Genomic DNA, 25,542 nt, shown 5'->3' on the forward strand with positions numbered 1-25,542 from the left:
AAGTTTCATTAGGAAAAACTTTATTTATGTTTATATATATATCTAGAGTTGTCCTATGCATTCAAAGATATTATTGACAGTGTCACATTGAGCCTGGAAAACAGACCATGGAAATCTTTACCCCACTGTAGACATGTGGAGAATTGGATTTTTAATTTAAAAATATCTAAAATATAGTCATGTTAATATTAAATTTTCCTTTCCTCCTACCCTGCCTTTATCATAATTACATACACAAATTCAAAATATAACCTTTCAATAACTTGCTATCATTACCAAAACTTGTCTTATGTTATCTTTTTTAAGAATCTTCACATAAATTCAAGTTTCTGATAAATCAAAATATGCTGCACATTGCTTTAACAGGAAGAATAAACAAATAAAAAACAAGGCTTGCAAAATGGCATTGATATTACTCAATTTGGGCAAAGATAAAATATTTTTTTCCAAAGTTTTAATAATAAGCTCATTCTTCAGTAAAAAATTAGTAGTCAGCTAGTACCTCTATTCTTCTTTTTAAGCAAATATACCTGTTTAAAATCATTTCGGAGTCTGAAATCAAAACTAAGGCAAATAAAAGGCTAAGTTGAAGAAAAACCAAACAGATTTTCTTGCCCCATACCACTGCAATATTTTAAATGCATAGGAATACAACAAACTCAAAAGAAAAAAAAATAGTGTTTTATTAACTACCACACTGTTATAATACACTTTAAACGTACAATAAGGTAGCCTTTAAATTTGAGGTGGTCTTAAGAATAACAAATGAACAGAATTCCAAATTTTTGAAATAGGTGAACTGCTGCAGTTACAGGTATACATTTAGGAAAATTGTATAGCTCTTACAAGACCAGCAATGAAACTTTATTTTGTACATTTTTTAATAATTGAAAATATAAACAATAATTAAAAAATAAAAAGAAAATACAGCGTAATAAAAAAACATACGTTTCTCAATTAAATGTACTGAATACATATAAATTTTAAGGGAAGAAGCAAAAAAAGAAAATGGTTGATATTTAAGTGCAGACTGACTACCTAGACAAAAAAAAATACTTAAAAAAATATCATAAAACCACTAGTTTTCTATGACTAATATCCATATGGTTGGAGTATCGTCACTATGGAAGTGATTTTGTTATGTTTGCATATGTTATACTTTACTGGTAATTTACATGATGGCTTTTAAGGCCCTGGCAGACATGGTTTTTGGAAACAAGATTGGATAAAAAAGTCACTGCTAAGACGCAATACACCTTATTTTTTTGGTCCTCCAATATGCAAGAAAAGGGATATCTCACTAGAACATTTTCTTACCACCCAAATGCCTCAACCTATACATTTTTAACTTTTTTAAACATTGGTTATATTGCCCAACTTCGTTATTGAAAGAATATTAACAAGACATTATTTTGGCAAATTAAATCTTAAACATGGCTTTTCAACAGGATTTAAAAGGTGACTATCCCTAGAGTTCCATGTTAAAATGTAGTTTTCAAAATCTTACAAGAGTAATGCTTAAAATATTGTACATAGTTAACCTAATTAAAATAATTAGCTTCAAAATGACAAATTGATAAGCTAAGTAAAGCCTACACTATGTAACATTTGCTTGGAAACTTGATTTGTCAGTTATGCATAATAAAAATTCCAGTCATCAAGAAAATTACAAAAATTTTTTTATCATAACATGATTTCTTTCACCCACCAACTTTTTTATCTTACAATAGATAAATACCAACATGTTCTCATTTTTACACTAAACCACACAGGATTGATGCATTTGGTTAGACTACCATTCGCATTGTTAAATTCAATTTTCTTTATATAACTTGGTAAAATTTCATTTCTTCTAGATTCCAAAAGTACCTACAAAACCCATGCAATTTTACCATTTTTAATATACTATGGAATATCATACAAAGTAAGGCATTTCAGTGTCATGTATAACCAAGTTACTGTCAATCCAAAAATTTTTGCACATCAATAAAAAGATATCTAAGAACTTAGGAACAATATTCTTCTCACTACTGTATAAAAATAACCACAATGAATAAGTATTTGTGTAATATTTACTCCATTGTCTCATTTCCAGAAACTGTGACAAGCTGTAAAGGTATTTCAGTGTTGGTAAGGATATCTTGATTGCTGGTGGTGGAAGTATTAACAGTTCCTATCCCTGAAACAGAACCTTGTTGAATATTTGCAAGGATAAGTGTTGTTCCTCCTGCAGTAATCAAAGTATCATCTCGTGCAGTTTCCACAGATGCCAGCACTGTACTGCTAGAATGAATACCTTTTTTATTCTGATGTGTTTTAATATGTTTGGCAAGGTGATCACTTCTCATAAAGCGTTTTGAACATTCTGGACAAACAAATTTCTTCTCACCTGTTAGAAATAAAATTAAGTAACTTAATTTTCAAAATTCAACAATGGACTGATAATTCCCCGAGAAAGAAAATAACCCAACACTGACAGGTAAGGACAGGGAACAGAGTTCAATTAACATTGTATTAGTTTCATGAAATGCCTCTGCAATTTTCTCTGATAGAATATTTCCCCTCAAAATAAATGTCATCTTTACTTTTTGATGAAAAGCAATCTTCCAAACTTATTTCAGACTGCCATTCGGACAATATTTTAATACCTCAACTGTGCTAATAGTTTGTTTTAAAACATGTTACAAGGTATCAGCTAAAAAATGATAATCTGTAACATACAGGAGGTCCTTACATAAAATTTTGTTCAAATTTTTTTTTTTAATAACGAGAAGAAAAAAAATTGACTTCTAATAGAGCCACTGTTCTCACCATGTCTGCATGGATTTTCTCTAGGTACTCTAGTTTCCTCCCACATCTCAAAGATATGCACGTGAGGTGAATTGGTGTGTCTGTCTGCACTGTCCCAGTCTGAGTGAGTGGGGATGTAGGTGTGAGTGCACCCTGCAATGGAAGGGGGTCTTGCCCATGGCTGGTTCCTGCCTTTTGCATTGAACTGCTGAGAGAAGCTCCAGCCACCTGCAACCCTGAACCTGGCATAAGCAGATTGGAAAGTCCTGTTTATATATATATATATATATATATATATACACACACACACATATCTTATATGTATTTCAATATTTAATATTAGAAGTGTAGTGATGTTTTTTGGTGTGTGTTTTGCGTGGTTTTTTAAAAATCTTTATTGTTGAAAGTATTAGATGTCCCCTTTTCCCCCACTGATCCCTTTTAGCCTGTCCCCGATGTAGTGATGTTTTTGTGATCAGAAATATGCCATAGGAACTTAACTCTTGCTTATGTCAGCCAGCCTACGGTAAAATTGTTTTTGATAGACATCATTTCACTTAAAAGTCTCAGTTTCTACTGATGCCATTGAGAACTCACTGTATTCCTTTAAAGAAAAGTTGACAGCTTTAAGCTATATTTAAGGTAATAACATGTTGTACCAATGATATTAAACCTCCAACTCTTAAACCTGAATTCAAGTACAGAGTACTTCAAGATAAATGTAAAAATGCAAGCTTGAGGTCCACTAAGATGGAAATCCCAAGAAATGGCTAGCTGAGTTGACTTCAGCTGGAATAATTAAGAGCAAGCCCAATTTATCATGTTAAAGTTAATAAGACCCTGATGAATAAAATATTTTTAATACAAAAGACTAAATTCTATGATGAAGACTTAACTATGTAAGAGGATTAGAAGGCAAAAGGCCAGCCTGAAAGGAATCCAGAGAAATTCATCAACAAATCTAGTATTTTCTTAATTTATTTTCTTTAACATGCCTTATCTATCTCCTGTTCCAGCACCTCTACTCGAGGTAGGTTCTCAACAGACCTCACGTCTGAATTATATTGCAATGACACCCTTGTCTTTACCTCTCTAACCTAACAAATCAATGCCAGACAAATCTTCCTTAAATACCAAATTTTATTACAATACAAAACTTCACCACTGTAGTAAGTGGTATGGGAATGCAAGGCTAACTTGAGATAACTAAGATTACGGCTCAATTCTAAAATCTACAATCTCATCTTCACTCATGTCAAATGATCCCTCACCTCTTTTATTCATATACTGGGTTCTTCTGAGAAGATATTTCCCAAAGTTTCTCTTGGAACATTAGTTCTGAGAGATGCTCCATGGCAAATGGCACAAAGATCAGATATTTGTGAAATGCTACACACACTACATGCCCCCCGCCCCCCCACATAGAGATGCATGGTGCTTGTTAACATTTAATTAAAAGTCCTAAGAGGTGCTGCCTTGAAGGTACATGTAAAAATCCTCTTTAACCCAGTGTTTTCCACACATTTGGTCATAGACCTCCCCCCCGCCCCCCGCTCCCCATTTCAGTTTCTTATATCCTACTGACCAAATTCCACTGAGGAAAAGTCTGTTACAGGGTCATAGTAAGGCAAGCCAATTGCCCAACAATCCCTTACTATCCCAAGCAATCATGATCTCTGCCTCTAAGCATACTTTATCTACTTTCTTACATTGTTTGTTGTAGTTATAAACAACTCATCTGTCTACCTACCTACCTGAAGAGTGAGACAGAAACTATAAAACAAGTAGAGCATCTTAATATGTATACTACTAAATACTTCACAGGTTATGTTATGTAATATTTAAAGCAATACAAGAGATGTGAAAGCAGGTCAAAGACAGCTTATTTGCTTAATCTAACAGAGTTCATGGATTTGAATCCAGATCTAGGAGACTTCAGAATCCGAAATGCCCTCCATTTCACCATGCTTCTTCCTTCTAAGCTCTCTAGGACTGAAAGTACTTATTTTTCAATTCTTCAGTGTTGAACATAGACTGATGAACACCTTGAACATTACATGGTAGCAGGAGAAAACTATCTCTCTCTAAGTTATAAATTAGGATTACGTTTGGGTCATTCGTAGGCCCATTTTATGTAACAACCACACACTATATAAAAACAATTAAATGAAAGAATCTTAACATCAACAATGCCTTGGTTATTTCACAATGAAATGTCTTTTGCTTACATCAGACATTAAAACAAGAGAAAAGGCGAAATGTCTAACTTCATCAGAGGAAAAGGAATTATTTTTTTATTAAAGTGTTGAGGAAGATGAAAGAATAAGACAGATCAACAGCAAAAGGTTTAACATAAACAATAATACCATAAATGTGGCTTAAGATATTCAATAATGTAAAAAAAAAAAACACTAAAAAAGAAAAAGCTAACCAACGTCTGCATAAAACAAAATGTTATAAGTCATACTGGCTTGTTTGGAATTAGTGTTTTTAAACTGGTGTTAATGAAGATAAAAATTTGATGTGATTGGTCACATTTTTTAAATTCAGCTCAGGTGTGCTAATAAAACAAAAAACTTTCAAGATAGTATGTAGCCCTATAATTCATTTTGTCTGTTAAAAGTAAATATTAGTAACCTGTATGTGTTCTTCTGTGCCTCTGTAATTCATCACTTCGAGTAAATCTTTTACCACAGAACATCCAGTTACAAACAAAAGGGCGCTCCCCAGAATGCCAACGCAGATGAGCTCTCAGATGTGAGGTCTTCCCATAGACTTTACCACATCCTGGTATATGACAAATGTGTTGCTTCTTTTTCCCAAGATTGGTACCTCTAAAAAACACACACAGAATAATATATACTTACATGTAAATATTCAAATGAATATTACCACTTATATTATATATCACCATGTTACATTTCAAATAGAAGACATTATCACCATGAGGTCAATCAGAAACCAAGACCAATTAAAATCAATTTAAATAAAAACTTTTGTTTCAAACATGTTAAGTTTTACATGTTGATTTTACTCAAGAATTTAATTGCTGTCCAAATGTAAATATGTTGAAGTATTATATAATTTAAAAGGACATTTTACATATTTAAAAAAGTGTAACAAAGCTATTTATTATTCTGTCAGAACCATTCACAAATTCTATGCATAGGCCCAATCCCAATTTAGTTGTATGGGAAACTAAGTCGTCTACTCAAAGTCATGCTATTGGCTAATTTAAAAAGGAAATAAACCAAGCATGAATACATAACTAATCACAGGTACAATTAAAAGGTAGATAGGCACCTTAAGCATATTTACTCATATATTTATATGGCCACACCCTGAATATACACTGGGCAAAGTTTTAAAAAAAATTTGGATGAAGCTTTTTGTCTTAGTTCCTTTAGCACTACATGAAATAAATATAAATAAAAATTATCTTTACAGTTAAAATTTCCTTCATATTAACCATGCAAAGATACCCCAAATTATACATCAACGATATAATAAAATACAGTTTCTCCACATCGCAAAATTTTACATTTGTTATATTTCAGTATTGATACCAAGAACAGGGTTTGGGAGATATATGCTTAGATGGGTGAACAGAGGTATCTTAGACTAAGCAAGAAGAAAAATTTTTTGATTCCATAACTGATGTTCAAATAATCTTAAACACTATAAAATGATACTATAGCTTTAAAAAAAATTAGACTAGTTACTGAATAAACATGAGTTTATAAAAAACATGTAACATTTCAGACTCACAATTGTCAAAACCATATTATATAAAATTTGCAATGTTTCTCTGAGATTAACAAAGGTACATTTAAGAACCCCCCAACTTCCCCTCCTCCCCCAATCTCAGTCTAAGTTATAGCCTGCAAAACTTCCATAAGCCTGAAAATCCTCCTGTATATAATACACCTATCATTTTTCAAATTTTACTAGAAAAATGCGTATTTCCCCACATTTATATTTTAATGTACTCACACTCAGTAGCATGTGAAATTGCCATAGGACAAACAGTGCTAAACGGTGCAGTGCTGGCTGTTAGATGCCATAGGTGTTCTGAACAGGGAGACATCAATGTGGGCTCCAGTAGTTAGAGAAGGCTTCGTGGAGGAGGTGGGTAGGATTTAGATAGAAAGGAGGGAAGGCATTCCAGGCAGAGGAATAGCATAAGTAAAGACAAGGAGGAATCATGCTGTTGTCTCAAGGGCAAGGATGTCATAATCTAACACAATTCTAGTTTCTGCTCCAGTCCACCCCCAATTTCTACAACTCTCTTTAAAGAGCTGAGTTGAGTGAAACAGGTTTTACTGGCTCACCTGTAATGCCAAAGTCTTAACCAAAGCCAATATGTTTCCTTCAATTTAGCTTTTTAAATTTAGCTTATTCTTAAATAGCCCTAAGAAAAAGAGCAATGCTTGTGGCTCCTGGTGTGCAAACCAATTTTACATATCGTGTTCACCATAGCAATTTCACAGAGAACCCAATTTGGTTCACTGTTGTACTCTCCTAAGACTACCAACTCAGGTGAATCATGTGCTTTTATAAACTCAAAAGTGCTATTTTACTAACTTAGCAAAAATTTAGCTTGAGAACACTAACAAAGCACAAGATTGTAACAAAATACAGCAACAAATTTGGGTTCTCAAAGAACCAAGAAGCCAGGGAAAGATAAAGATATTCCTCATTATTAAAGATATTAAAGGTATTCCTCATTATAAGGAAATAAGAAATATTCATTATTTGGAAAAAGGACAAGCATCTAAGAAAGAAAATAAAAATAGAGATGGGTACACATAAATATGTAATTTAAGGGAAAAGCTCAAAATGCAGTCCAAGTTTCCACTTAAAAAGGAAATTCTATTCCAGATAAGAACTAAATATGCTAGGTATGAATTTAAATGGCATGTGATGATGTAAAGGAAGGAAAAGAATTGAAGTAAATTTCTCAACAAACTTCAGGTAACAAAAGATTTAGCCATACGTTTTCTTCATAATAATTCCTCTAATACTTATTATATAATCTGAAAAACCAAAGAATTTTAAATTTCTACTATTTCTGAGTGCCTAAGCATGCTCCAAATAATTTAATCATGCCAAGATAGAGTGACAGAATAAATAAACTAAAGATAGAGGGATTAAGAAAAGCTAAATAATCAAGTCTTTCTTTTGCTTGGGATGGAAGAAACGGGACACAAACTAAGCTGACAAAACAGATTTTTGCAAAATACCTTAATTTTTTGAAATATGGATTGATGTTTAATCTACACAAAATTGACATAACAATGCCTTTAGAATGTATTTCCCTTTATTAAAATTATTTGTCTCTTCCACTAGAGTAAAAAATTTCTGAAGACTGGTTCTGCTTAAAAAATATTGGCTAAATGGCCAAATAAATACTGTTTTTTATATTTAATTATATTTTACATCTTGCTCAAAAGGGTAAACAAATAAAATTTAGTTCTGTAAATTACACATATTTTATTTAAAGAATATGACAGAGAAAAATGGCTAACAACCTAAATTTTTTGAAGTACCACCTGTGTCACCTATGCAAAACATTTTGGAATATTTGGGACTTACTATATATATATATGTTATGCTTTTACTAGAGACAGCAATTGTCAATGATACAATTGTGCCTACTATATATATATAATGAGTATTGAGTAATATCCCATAATTAATGATATGGCATGCACTAATTAAAAAATTTGAATTCTGTTCAAATGAGTTCTAAGAAACAATATAAAAAATGTTTGTCTTACGAACATCAATTTTGATTGCTTAGAATAAGTTATTTTAAAATGAACTTACAAAACTTCTAGAAAAAATATAAGTACTTTTATAATCCTCGGATTGAAAAGTTTTTAAAAAGCAGGATAATAAGACATCACAAAAAAATTGTTAACTAAAAAAATTTGGGCTTAAAAAATGTTTGCAAACTAAGTAATGAAACTTATTTTTCACTTGTATAACAATGCATTTTGCGAACCACAGACATAAAGTTGAAAGGCAATGTAAAACCAGAAAAAATACCTGCATATGACAGTTAAACACACAAATTAACAGATTCACAGAAGACATAAAGAAACAATGCACAAAATAAATTTTAAAAAGGTAAAATAAGCATACCAAAAAATGTTCAATCTCACAAAGAACAAATATATTAAATAAAACAATACTGAGGTATTACTTTTCATCTGTCAGACTTTAAAAGGTTTGAAAAAAATATTATAAAATCCATTATTGGCAAGGGTGTGGAAAAGCAGATACTCTCATACACCACTGGTGAAGTAATAAATTGGTAAAGCCTTTCTAGCACACAATTCCCTTTGATCCAAGAATTCCACTTCTACCAATTTACACTGATGAAACAATCAGACAAATGTGCAAAGATGTATGCATGAGAATTAAAATGACAATAAACTCCCCCAAAAAAAGAAGTTACATTTTTATGCATCCATACAATAGACTACTATACAGCCATAAAAAAAACTGATGCAAACTATATAGACTTGGAAATGTGGTCACAAAAATTTTCAAAGTAAGAACAGACATGTAAAGTAGTGAGAATAAAATAACTATACTTTAAAATATTTGTAAAGTCTGGAAGGATATATATAAAAATGTCACAACAGTTATCTTGAGGTGAGGTAGGATTTGGGTATTCTTTTAATACTCTTCTATACTTCTGAATTTTTATGAGCATGCATTAGTTTAATAAACATTTTTTAAAGATTTTCATTTTAAAGAATAAGTAAAACAGGCCAGACCTTGATCCTCAATTTGACTTTCATAAACAATTATCTTGAAAGTTCCTCTAAAAATGAATCAATTTCAGAAGTTATTGCCTAACTAAAGAGTTCCATTTATTTAAACTGGCCAAACTCAAAATAAATACAATTTCAAACAACTGAATAATTACCAGTAAATACAAATATCTAAGCATCAGATGCAGAAGTAAATCCACATAGGAGGCAGTGTAGTGGTAAAGTTCTGGACCAAGAATCTGGAACCAGATATCTGTTATATGTGCTCATACAAGTCACTCACCTCTCTATGCCTCACTTATAAAACTATCTAATCTCTCAATGTTAGACGTTATTATCATTAATACTGTTGCTAACTGGCTGACCAATGTACAAATCAACTAATAAGATCAACTCAAAGGCAGATAAAGTCTCTATTATATCAAACTCATTAACTGTATCAATAGCATTTTTGTCTGTTTAAACAGTACATTTTTGAGAGAGGTATGTTAAGGCCTTTCACTATGACTGGGAATTTGGTTTGTATATCTTTACAGTTCTCAGCTTTTGCTATATATATTTCAAAGATGTAAGGGAAAGATACCATGACTACTAAATCTTGGTGAAAACTTTGTTATTAAGAAATATACCCCTATCTATCCATTTGATGATTTTTACCTTAATCCTACCTTGCCTGACATTAACATTGCTATCCAAGTTCTCTTTGTTAACATTTGCCTAATCAATCTTTTTCCATCCTCTTAGCTGGATTTTATGTTCTTTAAATATGATCGGAGTCTCCATCCCTTAATTACTACGCTTAATCCATCCATATTTAATATAATTACTGGTCTGTTTTGAGTTTATTCCTGTCATGTTATTCTGTCTTAATGTTTGTTTTTAAAAACACTAAATTGAAATATTGCAGTTCTACTTTTTAAAGACTTCCATCATCAAGGCTTATTATTTATCTGTTGAAAATGAAAATGCTTATGGTTACAACTATTTCTGAATGTATGTTTATACAACTATTCTCAAGCTCAGAATCAACTTTTTATTTGTATTTGGGCAAATCCCACTGCCAATTTGCAAATAGGCTGATTTCTGAGGCTGTCAAATGGCATCTATTACACTGCTGTTTTAAATAACAACAACAACAAAAAAAAACCCTACATAGCCAACCAAGTAATTTTAGTTATCAAAACAATGTTTAGATCTGAAAGTTCTAATTTCATACATTTCGTTCTCAACTTTTTCTGCAACACTCATACGTACATACACAGAAAATAATCATGTAATGAGTAATATCCCATAATTAATGATATGGCATGCACTATTTCAAAAATTAGGGTGATGATATAAGCAGTCTTTAAAAAAAATGTTTAATGTGTGCATACCTCCCACCACCTTCTTTACAGTTGGGACAGGTGCAAGCTACCCTCCGAAGTCTTTTTCCTTCTTGATGTTGTTGGTCCCCTTCTTCATCTACCACCTGTACTCTTAAATGTGTTAGATCGTTGGTATTCAATGTAGAATCACCACTGAGCTGCCACTCTTCAGGATCAGGTTCTTCTTCCTTGATCCTAATATCTAAAGAAGAAAACAAATACAGATGAGAAGCAGCCCAATGGCCCAAAAAATGAAAGCATCAGATCTAAGCCACACTACGGTAAAGTGAGTACTGTACTATGTAAAATAGTTCCTTGTTGTGGCTAATCCTTTCAAAACAATCTCTTCATTCCAAATATCAAAGATGAAGCCAACAGGGGAATAAAGCCAGAAATGAGCTCACTTTTTTAAAAAATTCATTAAGAAAAGCAAGTGATTTTTTTTTTTGAGCAAGCTCAGTCATAAACAATCTGAAACTTCATTATAATTGTTCAATTAGGCAAAAAAAATCCAATGGTCAATTCAGATTGGAACAAATTCTAAACCGTAAACCTCTTTCACAACCTGTATCAAATATGCGTAGTCTATAGGTACTATGTGAATGCAAAAAAAAAAAAAAAAAAAAGGATAGCATTCACTTGAAACTGTTACTCACACACTTAAGCTTTAAAGTTAATCATTACTAAAATATCTAAAATGGCCACATCACTGTGGAAGGAGGTATAGAAGTATGAAAGACAGTTTCTGTTTTAAAGGAGTTCTATTTTAAACCAGACTGGTAAACAAAAAGAGCAATGGTGAAGAAGAGTGAATATGGCAGGAAGTTCTATCATTTTCTCAGAAGAGCTAAACATCTTTATGTCGATAATCATACATCATTTTCTACTAGAAACTAAGAGTTGTTTTTAATCTTGAAAACTGATTCTTTTTTAAAGAAATAATACATAATTTACAACACTGAATATAACCATTTCCAGTAAAACAACAAATCTACAAATTTTTATCTTGATTTATGCAAGCTAAAAATCTTAATGAAAATTTATCATTTTAGATCTGTGTCACTAATAATTGGGCAAAAATAACTTAAAATATCAAATATACCCCCAAAACTCCTAAATTTATACTAATGAAAACTAAAATGTATAACCAACAATCAAGAAAAATGGCTCAAACAGTTTAAAACTAGTATATTTTATCAGAATAACCACAATCAAGAATCAGGGGGAAATATGGGAAAAGAGGGGACCTTTAGGTGAGTCCTGTCAGTCCGTTCCCAGCCTCTCATCTCTCTTTTGCCATTCCTTGTTCTAACAGCCTCCCAAATTTTCTTCCTAATATAAACTCAATGGCATCACTTTCCTGATTCAATACTTACACTAATTCCCTGTTTCCTACAGTGTAAAGTCCAAACTCATTAACTTGGTATTCAATCTGGCCCCAACCTACTCTTCCAACTTGAGTACTCAAACACTGAAATTCTCATCCTTTTCAGAAACACATGTTCTTTCTCAATGTCATGCCTTTTGCCTGGACTGTTTTCTAGCTCTTTCCTTTTTCTTCTAACTAACCTCTACTTATCCCCTTTAAGACTAGTTCAAATGTTATCCCCTTTATACATGCTTCTGGTAGAATTAATTATATTTACTGGCTTATATATCCCTTTAGATAATGAATGCTTCATTCAAAAGTGCTCAGAAAATACAATCTGACTGAATGAACAAACCTCCCCTAAGGAGGAACTCCCAATATAGAAGTTCTTGGAAAGACTTTGCCCTCTGCTTTTCCATGCTATCTGCAAGTAATATATAAAGAGAAAAATTTTATAACTTAAAGAGTCAATTCATATGCACAGGTCCACAAAGTGCTCACTAAAGACACAGTGTTACACCCAATTTTTAACCATTTCATTTGTTCATACACATCTGGATATTTTAGAATCTTAATCATAAAATTAATTAATCTAGTAAGTTTTAAATAACTTCCCTTTGCCAACTGCATACCAATTTAATACAGACACCTTAAACATAAGCCTTCAGTACTAGGCAATCAAGTTTACTTCTTCCTCAATATCTTAATATAAATGACAGGAAAAATTTTTTTTCTGTGCTGTATTAATAGCCCCTAGTTATTCTTAGAAATCTACTATTTATAAGACTCGGGAGAACAGGAAACAATAATCCATCAAAATGACTCCTAAAAGTATTAAAAGATACTCAATATTATTAGATATCAGAAAAATTAAAAACACAATGAGATGTCTGATACATCCACCAAAACAGCTAGAAACTTTAAAACAGACCAGGCCAATTGTTGGCAAAGTAATGGAACAACTGAAACTCTCCCACATGGTGAGTGGGTGTGTAAATTGATGTATCAACTTTGGAAAATCTTGTGACCATATCTTCTAAAGCTGAACTTATGTATACCTTATAACCCAAGCAATTTCATTCCAAGAGAAATGCATAAACATGACATTAAAGTAAAAAAAAAAATTACCCTAAACTGTAAACAACTCATATCCACTAGTAATGAAGGGAAAATAAATCATGAGCCCTAGCAGGTTTGGCTCAGTAGATAGAGCGTCAGCCTGCAGACTGAATGGTCTAAGGATTGATTCCAGTCAAGGGCACATGCCTGGGTTGCAGGGTCCATCCCTAGTAGGGGGGCGTGCAGGAGGTAGCCAATCAATGATTCTCTCTTATCACTGATGTTTCTCTCTCTCCCTCTCCCTTCCTCCCTGAAATCAATAAAAAAAATAATATATTTTTTAAAAGAAAATAAATCATGACACAATAAATCATGACACAAATAAATCCAGGATCACTCCAGGTGCTGTATTAAAGAGACTACTGCTAGGAGGCAAGGGCAGAGGTAGAGTGACTAAATAAATTAGGTGGCTACTATATCATCAAAGCAAAAGATGACAGTGCCCTAAAAACTAGGGTTGATGCAGAAGTGATAAGGAATGGTCAGTCAGGAAATATTCTGTATGTAGAGTCAAAGATATTTGCTAACAGATTTCATAATAGGTTTTTATGTGAGGTGACAGAACAAGAAGTTACAACAATTCTAAGGTTTTTGTCCTAAGCAACTAGACAGATGAAGTTGTCATTAACAGAAATAGGATAGGCTGAAGGAAAGATTGTGGGAAAAGAGTCCCAAGCAGGGGCCTGTTTTTGGATATGAAAGTTTTGAGGTACCTATGAAATATCCAAATGATGATCAGGCAGTTGATGAGTGAGTCTGCAGCTCAGATAGAAGTATGGCCTGCAGATATAAATTTGGGCATCATCAGCATATATAGTTGGGTTACTGAGAGTCACCTGGAATGGAATGTAGATAGGAAGAACTGCTGGGGCACTTCAAAGTTAACAAGTAGAGAAGATTAAGTTAAGTAAAATAAGGGCTGAGACATGACTTTGGATGTTACAATGTGGTAATCATTGGTGATCTTGACAAGAGCTGTTTAACAGTAGAGAAGTGAGGACACAACGCTGCCTAGAATAGATTCAAGAGACTGGAAGGAGATGAATTGGAAACAAGTACATACAACTCTTTCCAAGAGTTTTGTTCTGAAAACAAGTGTTATAAAAATGGCATTGAAGTTCCTAAACTAGACCACAAATGTAGATTTGGCACAAAAGAATACCTGAAATAGTGTAAATTAATCTTTATATTCAGTAGCTATAGCTGTGTAATACAGACTAGCAATATAAAAAATTGTTACGCTTATTTAAACTTGACTTTTGGTACTTAAGAAAAAGCCACATAAATGCAAAAAATGTAAGCACTGGAAATAGAAATTCTCAAGGAGATTTGCATACACATTTAAGAATTTTATAAACCAACAGCACTGTTTTTTTATTATGTGAACTCTACCTCAAAATGTTTAAATTTCCTTTACAGCTGGCCTGGTATATGACTGACAATATCTTTATCCTATGATTATAGTTGTTTTTTCAAGGCATTACTCCCCTGCCCCAAGAAAACAAGTTTGCAAAAGGGATATACAAATAAATTAAAAAATTCCTGCACACCTGGGCAAGAATTGAAGAAAAGAGAAACAAATCCACCCTGAAGGTTAAAACCCCAAAATATAAAATCCATTTAATCCAAGCATATATAAATAGCAATATGCAGCAGCATACTAAAAGCACACAAAAAGTGGGACTTAGTGAAGGCACCAATGGTAATCTGTATAGTCATTTATAATAAGCATTGATAATTCTGGGCATGCCTAGATTTCTATTAAAAATATTATAAGAAAATATTAAATGCTTTCTACTAAAATTATTTCTTATTTACCAATAAAGCTAAATAGAATATTTAAGATAAAATTCTTAACTGGTTTATTAAGTCTAGAGCATATAATTTAAATAACACTAGATAAATATGAATTACAGCAGTTGATAAAATGAGACATTTCCGTTATCAACAGCTTTCATTAGAAAAGGGACATATGTAATACTTTCAACAATAAAAAATTATTTTTTAAAAAATAGCTTTCACTAGGATTTTGTTCTTACCAAAGGCTTTCATAGTCTCTGCCTGCCTCCAATTTTAAGCACTGATAAAATATACTTCATTTGATTCTAAAAGTTTATTTTTGTCTCTTTTAATCAGTTTTGCTGCCATAAAAATCACCTAAACAAAATTGCAGGGTAATCCTATAAGATCTCAGATATTATTTTAATTAGGTTTTCACATTAATAACTATTCAGATTCCTATGAACATTTCAAAGCTCCCAAAAGTTTTTATTTCCAACTTTTCTTTCAAGGGGATAGTTTTAAATTATAGACATGAATTCCTAAAAATATAACTTCTCTAGTCTAATCAAAATAAGCTAACACTTGCCCTGACCAATTTGGCTCAGTGGATAGAGCGTCGGCCTGTGGACTGAAGGGTCCCAGGTTCGATTCCAGTCAAGGGCATGTACCTTGGTTGCAGGCACATCCCCAGTGGGGGTTGTGCAGGAGGCAGCTGATTGATGTTTCTCTCTCATCGATGTTTTCTAGCTCTCTATCCCTCTCCCTTCCTCTCTGTAAAAAAATCAATAAAATATATTTTTTAAAAAATAAGCTAACACTTTAGGGCAGCGGTTCTCAACCTGTGGGTAGCGACCCCTTTGGGGGTCGAACGACCCTTTCACAGGGTCGCCTAAGACCATCGGAAAACACATATATAATTACATATTATTTTTGTGATTAATCACTATGCTTTAATTATGTCCAATTTGTAACAATGAAAATACATCCTGCATATCAGATATTTACATTACGATTCATAACAGTAGCAAAATTACAGTTATGAAGTAGCAACGAAAATAATTTTATGGTTGGGGTCACAACATGAGGAACTGTATTAAAGGGATGCGGCATTGGGAAGGTTGAAAACCAATGCTTTAAGGGAAGATTCTTAAAACCAAATTTTATTCCTTTTTCAAGATAATCAATCTATCTATCACTATCTCTGCTTTAACATTAAACAATCTCTTCCCCACAAACCTATCTCCTTAGATTTGGATCATTACTCTTCCGTGACTGCTCCCTACCCCCATTTAAAATTAATATTTATTTCTACTAATCTTTTTTCAACCCCCCCCGCCCCCGCTTCTATTTTTTTTTAAGTATATACTTTTATTGATTTTAGGGAGCGGGAGAGAGAGAAATATCAATGTGAGAGAAACGTTAATCGGCTGCATCCTGCATGCCCCCTACTGGGGTTTGAGCCAGCAACCCGAGCATGTGCCCTGACCAGGAATCAAACCAGCAACCTCTTGGTGCATGGGATGATACTCAGCCAACTGAGCCAACCAGCAAGGGCTTCCCCTTCTATTTTTTTACAGCAGTTTTCCAAAGCTGTTCTACCCAATTGGGGATTATACAGTAATAGGATTATTCTTCCTATTAAATCTAGAAATAAAAAAGTTTATAGGATTCATACAATAAACATAACTGGAAATAACTGATTTTCTAATATGACTTATAGAAGGCCTCATTTTATAGTCAAACCACAAATATATGAGAAAAAGTCAATGTGATTTTCAATTAATACACTGTAAATAGTGAAATATTAGCTTTATTTAATCTGAAGTACTAGATAAGTCCTTTTTAAGTCAACAGCGTTTTACTCTGTCAGATGATGGTGATCACGTACATATAAGATTTACTGCTTGTCAGACACCATTGTAAGCACTTAATATATATTAACTTCATGCTCCCAACCACCCTGAGGTTATTATAGTAATATTTTTCCCCACTTTTTAAATGAGAAAACAAAGAGGTTAAGTACTTTGCCTTAAGTCTCATAGTTGAAAATGGATAGAGCCAGGACACAAGACAAAGAATTATGTGAAACCATATTACAAGTGTTGCTATAGATCAGTTCCCTACTAGGGATAGTTTCCAGGAATAGCAGGCTTAAATTAGCCTCCCCTATGAATATGTGAATTTAATTACAGTTTGATAAAATTAATATAACTTTGAAAATCTGGGGAGGACAAAGAAAATGCTGTATATAATACAATGGAATACTGTGTGACCTTTAAAAAGGAAATCCTTGCCCAGTGGTTAGTGTCCGCCTGAACACTAAAACTAAAGAGCCTCAGGTTCAATTCCTGGTCAAGGGCACATACCTTACCTGGGGTGCAGGTTCGTTCCCGCGCCCCAGTCAGGGCAGGAAGAGGCAACCTCCCCCCAACCGCCCCCCCCTCTAAATCAATAAAAACACTTTTTTTTGTTTAAAAAAAAAGAAAAAGAAAGACTCATGGACACAGACAACAGGATGATGAATGCCAGAGGGAAGGGAAGATAAGGGGAGATAAGAGAGGGTAAAGGGGGAGATTAAGTGATGATGGAAGGAGACTTGACTTGGGGTGGTAAACATACAATATATAGATGAAGTATTATAGAACTGTATACATGAAACCTGTAATTTTATTAACCAATGTGACCCTAATAAATTAAAAAAAAATTTGTTTTAAATAATGAGTTTACTCTTCTTCCTAGAACAGTGGTTCTCAACCTTCCTAATGCCGCGACCCTTTAATACAGTTCCTCATGTTGTGGTGACCCCCAACCATAAAATTATTTTCGTTGCTACTTCATAACTGTAATTTTGTTACTGTTATGAATGTAAATATCTGATATGCAGGATGTATTTTCATTGTTACAAATTGAACATAATTAAAGCATAGTGATTAATCACAAAAATAATATGTAATTATATGTGTTTTCCGATGGTCTTAGGCGACCCACAGGTTGAGAACCGCTGTCCTAGAAGAATATACCTGACCTATCCCAGAAGGATACACCTGTCCCCTCCCTGCAGAAGATAACCAGAAAATCCCATCTAGTTACAGCAGCAAGCCCAAAGGCAAGGGTCTATGGATGATGTGGAAATAACTGATCAGGTCCAGATGTGGTCCCTCTTCACAGAGACCTAGTTACTAAAACAACAAGTTATCTACTACTCTTTACACTGATTTATTCATGTAATTCATCTAAAAACTTTTAAGGGCTCCTTAAGTTAAAAATATTAAAATCCTCACTAGTAGTAGTACATATTCAGTGCTCTCCACTCTCTTACAAAATGTGTCCTATTAGCCGTCTACTCATACTATTACATCATTTCCCAAAGTGGTTCTCACAATTAACCCAATGAAATACTAATCTCTGGAGATGTATAATCTAAAAATGAAAAAGGATGCTGCTTCCTTGCCTTAGCAATTTCTCAAATAATTTTTATAACTTATTTAATAATGCCTATAAATATCTTAACCATTTTTGAGTGGAATGTTAGGCTGGCTCTGTTCTCACTTATATTGCTTTTTGCCTTATTAGTAAACATCTTCCCCTCATCTCTCTACCTATCCAAATCTAAATTCATCTAATGAAGTTCTCCCTTCTCTATGTATAGTTTTCCTTGATAACGGGAGCCCTCTTTGATTTTCCACTTCTCTGAACTTCCACACAATTATTTGTATCATGCAATTAGTAACATTACATTGACTTATATTGCCAATTTCACATTGGTTTATATTGTTGATTACTGCTCCATGTGTCTGCTTTAAATACCCCCAACACGTAAGTCTCTAGGGAATATGAACATGTACATCTCTTATAGACCACACAATATTTTTTTAAAGGCTAATTATCTATTTCACTAAATACAGTTCCATCCCAAGAAACTTATTCAACTCCTCCTTTCTCTCAAGTTCTTGAGCTTTTATTAACCCTTTCTCCCAAGTAGGCTGCCAAAATTTAAGCACCAAGGGCATTTCTAAAAAAATTTTCTGGCTTTCCCTTTCATATTCAGTAAAAAACAAAAATACTTAATTTAATGCTAGTGGATATTCTCTGAAATTGATTGACTACCTTCTTCATATTATAGGTGATAAAGCAGGAAAATAGTCTAAACAATCAAAATCCATCTTCAAGGTTTTCATAGAACCATAAAATGCTCGACGCTTGTAAAACAAGTATTTACACCCAAATCAAGCTGTTACTATGAGCTAGGCTCACTAACCCAAACATCGCAGGGGATTTTGATATCAAAATTAAAGTCCAATCTTTCTTGCAGATTGTTTCCTTTTAAAAAATTATAATCCAAAATCAAAAACAGGGGAGGATAAAACCTTATTATAGCAAAACCTTAAATATATACAGAAGTAGATTATAACAAAGCCCAGGGTATCCATTACCCAGTTGTGACAATTGTTCAGCTACATCCCACACTACCTCTATGTTATTCTGAAACAAATACCAGACATAACATTTCATCCACAAATATTTCAGTATGTACTACTCCAAGATAAAGAACTTAACATCATCATGTTATTCTAGAATAAATACATGAAAGTTACAGTGTTAAAGACTTTGGGGGGAGTCATTTAAGTCTTCTAAATTCCCTTATATGTAGGCAAGACTAAATTGAAAATTCCTTTTACTTCTCTTGGTCCCCCCCACCCCCATATAGGATGGTTTCTGAAACAATTCTAAATGCCAGTAGGCTTTAAAAAGCTACAAATTTAATACAATTACACAATTGGTAGTCATATGAAATAAACAGGTACCATGCATCTGAACAATGTTAATTATTTCAAAAGCAAATAGGCAAAATTCACATTACATGTTATCCCAAAAATCTATGCCTATTCTGTATCTATTACTGATATTTCTTCATTTCTTAAAAAAAACCCAAAAAACAGAAAGATGAATAAGAAATTATTGCTGAATTCCAAAAGAAGACAAGCATGTTATGTAAAACACAAAAGAAAGAATATGGGTGGTATTAAAGAAGCAGCAATTTAAAACAAGCAGGAGGTCAGGAAAGGCTATGGGACAAGACAGTATCTGAGTTAAGTCTTCAAAGACATCAGTGGGAAGATTAATCCTCTACTCCTCTCTGTTACTAAAATTCAACATTAATAGACATACATACCATTTACCACATTATATTAGAATCTTCTACAAGTCTGTCTAACCTAATGGTTCTCAAAGGGAAAAGGGAATTTTGCCACCCGTGGGACATTTGGCTATATCTGAAGCCATTTTTTGTCATGACTGGAGGTTAAGGGATGCTGCTTTCATCTAATTGGGTAGAAGTGAGAGATGCTGCCCACATCATTCACCTCACTTCATCTCATCACATTGATATTTTATCATCGCAAGAAGGTGAATACATACAGTAAGATATTTTGAGACCACATTCATATAACTTATTACAGTATATTGTTGTCATTGTTCTACTTTGTTGTTAATCTCTTAATGTACCTAGTTTATAAGTTAAACTTTATCATAGGTATATATGCACAGGAAAAAACATAGTATATGGAGGGTTTGGTGTTATCCGTGGTTTCAGGCATCCCCTGGGGATCTTGAAACATATCCCCCAGATAAAAGGGGGACTACTATAAAATTTTTAAAGAACTTTAAATGCACCAGAAAAAGGAGGCATGAAAAACAGATTAAATGTTATTACAATGGCCTAGGAAAACAGTAAAAGCCAGATTAACAAAAGGAGAAAGAAGAGGAGAACAGATCACAAAAATATGGCAAAGCCCTAGCTGGTTTGGCTCAGCAGACTGAAGAGTCCCTGGTTCAATTCTGGTCAAGGGCACATACCTGGATAGCAAGCTTGATCCCAACCCTGGTGGGGGAATGTGCAGGAGGCAACCAATCCACGTGTCTCTCTGACATCGATGTTTCTCTTGGTCTCTCCCCCTCCCTTTCACTATCTCTAAGAATCAATGGAAAAATATCCTCAGGTGAGGATTAACAACAACAAAAAATATATGGCAGAGATAAAACAAAAAGGGCCTGTACCTTTCTAACAGGAAACAGAGAAGTTAACCCTACACCTGCATCTGAGCAGCTAAAAGTAACTGGAGAAATAACACAATTGTGCTAATTACTCACGGTGACACCCAGTAACCCCTCCAATTCTACATCTCACCAGTAATTTCACTTTCCAGTTCTCTCAAGATAACCAGTTCAGAACTTCTTTCTTCTTAAATTTCTAACACCTGCCCTCCTCATTCATCTCAGCTTGTTTCTTATTACAAAAGGAAAGAAAAGAAATCTGACAATAATTACCTTATCTTCCTACCATCATATCTGCATCTGCAAAGCTCTATCCTATCTATGCCTTTCCCATTAAAACATGACTATCTGCAATATTATGTGGTCAACCGTTATACCTGTATCCTATATTTCATCTTGCTTGCCTTCTTAAAAACTTCTTCCTGCCTCATCAATTTCTCACTCTTTACCGACATTTCCAGAAAAGCCCTCCTGTGACCTCAAGTCCACCTCCAGCTACCATCTTCTATTTCAATGTTCCTCTTAACAGGGGGGAAAAAAAGCTTAAAATATTTGTCTATAATTTCTGTCGATACTTCCTTTCTTCCCTTAACCTCTTTTTCTACTCAGGCTTTACTCCCCAGCAATCCACTGAAACCACTTGTTAATCTCATTCTCTATCATCTTATGTACCCTCCACAATATCTGAAAAGTTAAGAACGCTCTCCTACTTTCTTAAGTAGTTTATTCACCTGGCTTCCAGGATATCACTCTCTCCTGGGAACTCTTTGTTTCCTTTGCCAGCTTTCTCCATCTCTCGCCCTCTAAATGTTGAAGTTGTTTTAGTATTCAGCCCTAAGGATTTCTCTCAAGTTCGTTAAGTTTCTGATCCTGAATTTCTATTCGCTTCTTTAACAAAATCTGCTATGCAATTTTTGTTTCAGTGGAAACAAAAAATTTGTTTCCAATTCTGTTAAAATTTGTTCAAGCTTGGCTTTTATCACCTAACCCAGCAATTTTTTACCTTTTTCATCTCATGGCACACATGAACTATTACTAAAATTCTGTGGCACACCAAAAAATGTATTTTTTGCCAATGTGACCAAAAAATTAGGTATAATTTTGATTCCTTCACACTGGATGACTATTACTGTGTTGGCTGCTGTCATATTTTTAATTTGACATTCTAAGGGAAAAGAGGTCAGCACCCCTGACAAAATAGTCAGGTATTGCATGTTTTAAAAATTCTTACAGCAACCAGTGTGCAGCCCATCAATTGCAAATTGCTGACCTAGACCATAGTAAACATTCTAGTGTCTGGAGTTACAATGTCTTATTATTTCTGTCGCCTGTTGTTTCTCTGGTTCTTACTCCTGGTGTCTCACCTGGTTCTCACTCCTGGTGTCTCATCGCCTCAAATGCCTAGTCACTTTTTTTTTTTAATATACATTTTATTGATTTTTTACCGAGAGGAAGGGAGAGAAATAGAGAGTTAGAAACATCGATAAGAGAGAAACACCAATCAGCTGCCTCCTGCCCACCCCCAACTGGGGATGTGCCCACAACAGAGGTACATGCCCTTGGCCGGAATCGAACCTGGGACCCTTGAGTCCACAGGCCGACGCTCTATCCACTGAGCCAAACCGGTTAGGGCACCTAGTCACTTTTGATTCTGTGCTGGACACTGCATTTGGAAAACCTAGAAAAATAACTTGAAGCTCAGAATGATACTATCTATGTACTTTCTAATCTCTATCTATATTCTTCCCCTACTAAGTTATTAATTTTCAAACCAGTTTCACTTCAAAATCACTTGGAGACTTTTAAAATACATCTTTCCCAAGCCTCATGCAGAACCATTAAATTAGAATTGTGAGGAAGATGAACAAACTGTTGGCATTTTTTAAAAGATCCTTGTGAGATTCTACCATGCAGCCAAATGTTGCAAAACTATTACCCAAATTATTTCATCTGGTCACATCTATCTACAATAATAACTCCAAAAATTTTATCTCTAGCCCAATCTGACCTCCACATTCTGATATCCAACTGTGTTCTTGAACCATCCACTTGGATATCTAACAGGCATCTCAAATTTAACAAAGCCAAAACAGAAGTCTTAATTCTCCCTTTACCCTATCCTTCCCCAGACTTTCCGTATCACTAGCCTAGCCAATCTCACTATCTTCTTTTGCGAGTATTACTGCATTAGCCTTTCCAATTCATGGTCATTAAAACCCCCACCCCCTTCATCCCTATCTGCCATAGGGATCTTTTAAAAATATAACCAACAAACAAAAAGTGCTGGTGGGGATGTGGAGAAAGGGAAACCCTAGTGTACTGTTGGTGGGAATGCAGAATGGTGCAGCCACCATGGAAAAAACAATATGGAGTTTTCTCAAAAAATTAAAAATGAAACTGCTATCTGACCCAGCAATCTCACTTCTGGGAATATATCCTAAGAATCCTGAAACACCAAACAGAAAGAATATATGCACCTTTATGTTCATAGCAGTGTTATTTACAATAGCCAAGATCTGCAAATAGTCCAAGTGCCCATCAGTAGATGAGTGGAGAAAAAAATAGTGTGTGGTACTCTTCCCCTTAGCGACAGCATAGATGGACCTGGAGATTATTATGCTAAGTGAAATAAACCAGTCAGAGAAAGACAAATACCATATGACCTCATTCATATGTGAAATCTAATGAATGAACAAAATAAACTGGTGAACAAAACAGAACCAAAAGCATGAATATATGGAATAGATTGACAGATGGGGAGTAAGGGGGATGGGGAACTGGATAAAAGGAGAAGAGATTAGCCAAAGAACATACATGCATAGCTCATGGACACAAAACAACAGTGTGGTGAAGGCCAGGGGCGGGCAGGGACTGGGTGGAACTGAGCAAAGGAGGGGGGGGAAATGGAGGACGTCAGTACTAGTATCAATAAAAATAAAAAAAATACTACATACTTATTGTTTCATTGATCAAAAAATAATAAAATGGCCGAAACCAGTTTGGCTCAGTAGATAGAGCATCAGCCTGTGGACTCAAGGGTCCCGGGTTCGATTCCAGTCAAGGGCATGTACCTGGGTTGCGGGCACATCCCCAGTGGGAGATGTGCGGGAGGCAGCTGATCAATGTTTCTCTCTCATTGATGTTTCTAACTCTCTATCTCTCTTCCTTCCTCTCTCTGTAAAAAATCAATAAAATATATTTTTTAAAAAAAGTAATAAAATGATGTCATTTCCCCAATCAAAATCCTACAATATTTTCCTATTAAAAAATAAAACCCACCCTAGCCAGTTTGGCTGAATGGATAGAACATCGGACCGCACAATCAAGAGTCCCAGGTTCGATTCCGGTCAAGGGCACGTACCTCAGTTGCAGGCTCAATCCCTGGCCCGTCAGTGCGCATATGGAAGGCAACCAATCGATGTGTCTCTCTCACATCAATGTTTCTCTCTCTCTGTCTCTCTCTCAACCTTCCATTCTCTCTCTCAAAAAAAAAAAAAATTAATGGAAAAATATCATCAGTGAGGATTAACAAACAAAAATCCAAATTCCTTACCATGGCCTATATTATGGCCCCCGCCTACTTCCAATCTCATTTTCTACCACCACTAAGCTACAGCACCTTGCCTCATTCTCTCTTCTTGGAATACTCTTTCCTCCAGATCTCAATATGACAGGCTCCCTGTGGGAGAGCACTGACCATCAGAGGGCAGCTCCTGCATTGAGCGTCTGCCCCCTGGTTGTCAGTGCGCATCATAGCAACTGGTCGTTCTGCCATTCGGTCACTTTGCATACTAGCCTTTAATTATCCTATCTAATAATAGACAAACATGGTAATTAACCATACCTCTGCTACGATTCCCATTGGCTAATCAGCAAGATATGCAAATTAACTGCCAACCAAGATGGCGGTCGGCAGCCACGCAGCTGAAGCGAACATGAGGCTTGCTTGCTCCAGTGATGGAGGAAGCCACGGTTCCCCGCCTGCCGCGGCCCAGCTCTGAGCTCCGGAAGCAACAATGTTTCAATTATAGAAGCTAAACAAACCCCAGATACCTGCTTTCAGCCAGCCGGGGCCTCAGAGCTTACAGCGCCAGTGATGGCAAAAGAGTTTCAATTATAGAAGCCAAACAAACTCCAGATACCTGCTTTCAGCCAGCCGCAGCCTCAGAGCTGGAGCCGCCTCTCAGCTCCAGTGACAGCTATAGAAGGTAAATAAATCCCAGAATAAAAAAAAATAAAAAAGGAAAAAAAAAAAAAGAGGCTGGGAGCTTCAGTC

The 25,542-nt window shown here is 34.5% G+C and overlaps 1 protein-coding gene across 1 annotated transcript in view; it reads right to left on the reverse strand.

The window, feature by feature from the left end:
* Window positions 1-659: 659 nt before the first annotated feature.
* The window catches only part of SP3 (Sp3 transcription factor), a 50,220-nt gene continuing 25,337 nt past the window's right edge, over window positions 660-25,542 (reverse strand). The window contains exons 3-5 of the mRNA XM_014547026.1: window positions 10,952-11,144; window positions 5,428-5,624; window positions 660-2,389 (exon numbers count right to left, since the gene is read on the reverse strand). Of these exons, the coding sequence (XP_014402512.1) occupies window positions 2,073-2,389; window positions 5,428-5,624; window positions 10,952-11,144 (707 nt within the window). The 3' untranslated portion in view covers window positions 660-2,072. The remainder of the gene's footprint in view (window positions 2,390-5,427; window positions 5,625-10,951; window positions 11,145-25,542) is intronic.

Source organism: Myotis brandtii, unplaced genomic scaffold (genome assembly GCF_000412655.1).
Source record: "Myotis brandtii unplaced genomic scaffold, ASM41265v1 scaffold112, whole genome shotgun sequence".
NCBI classification, from domain to species: Eukaryota; Metazoa; Chordata; class Mammalia; order Chiroptera; family Vespertilionidae; genus Myotis; species Myotis brandtii.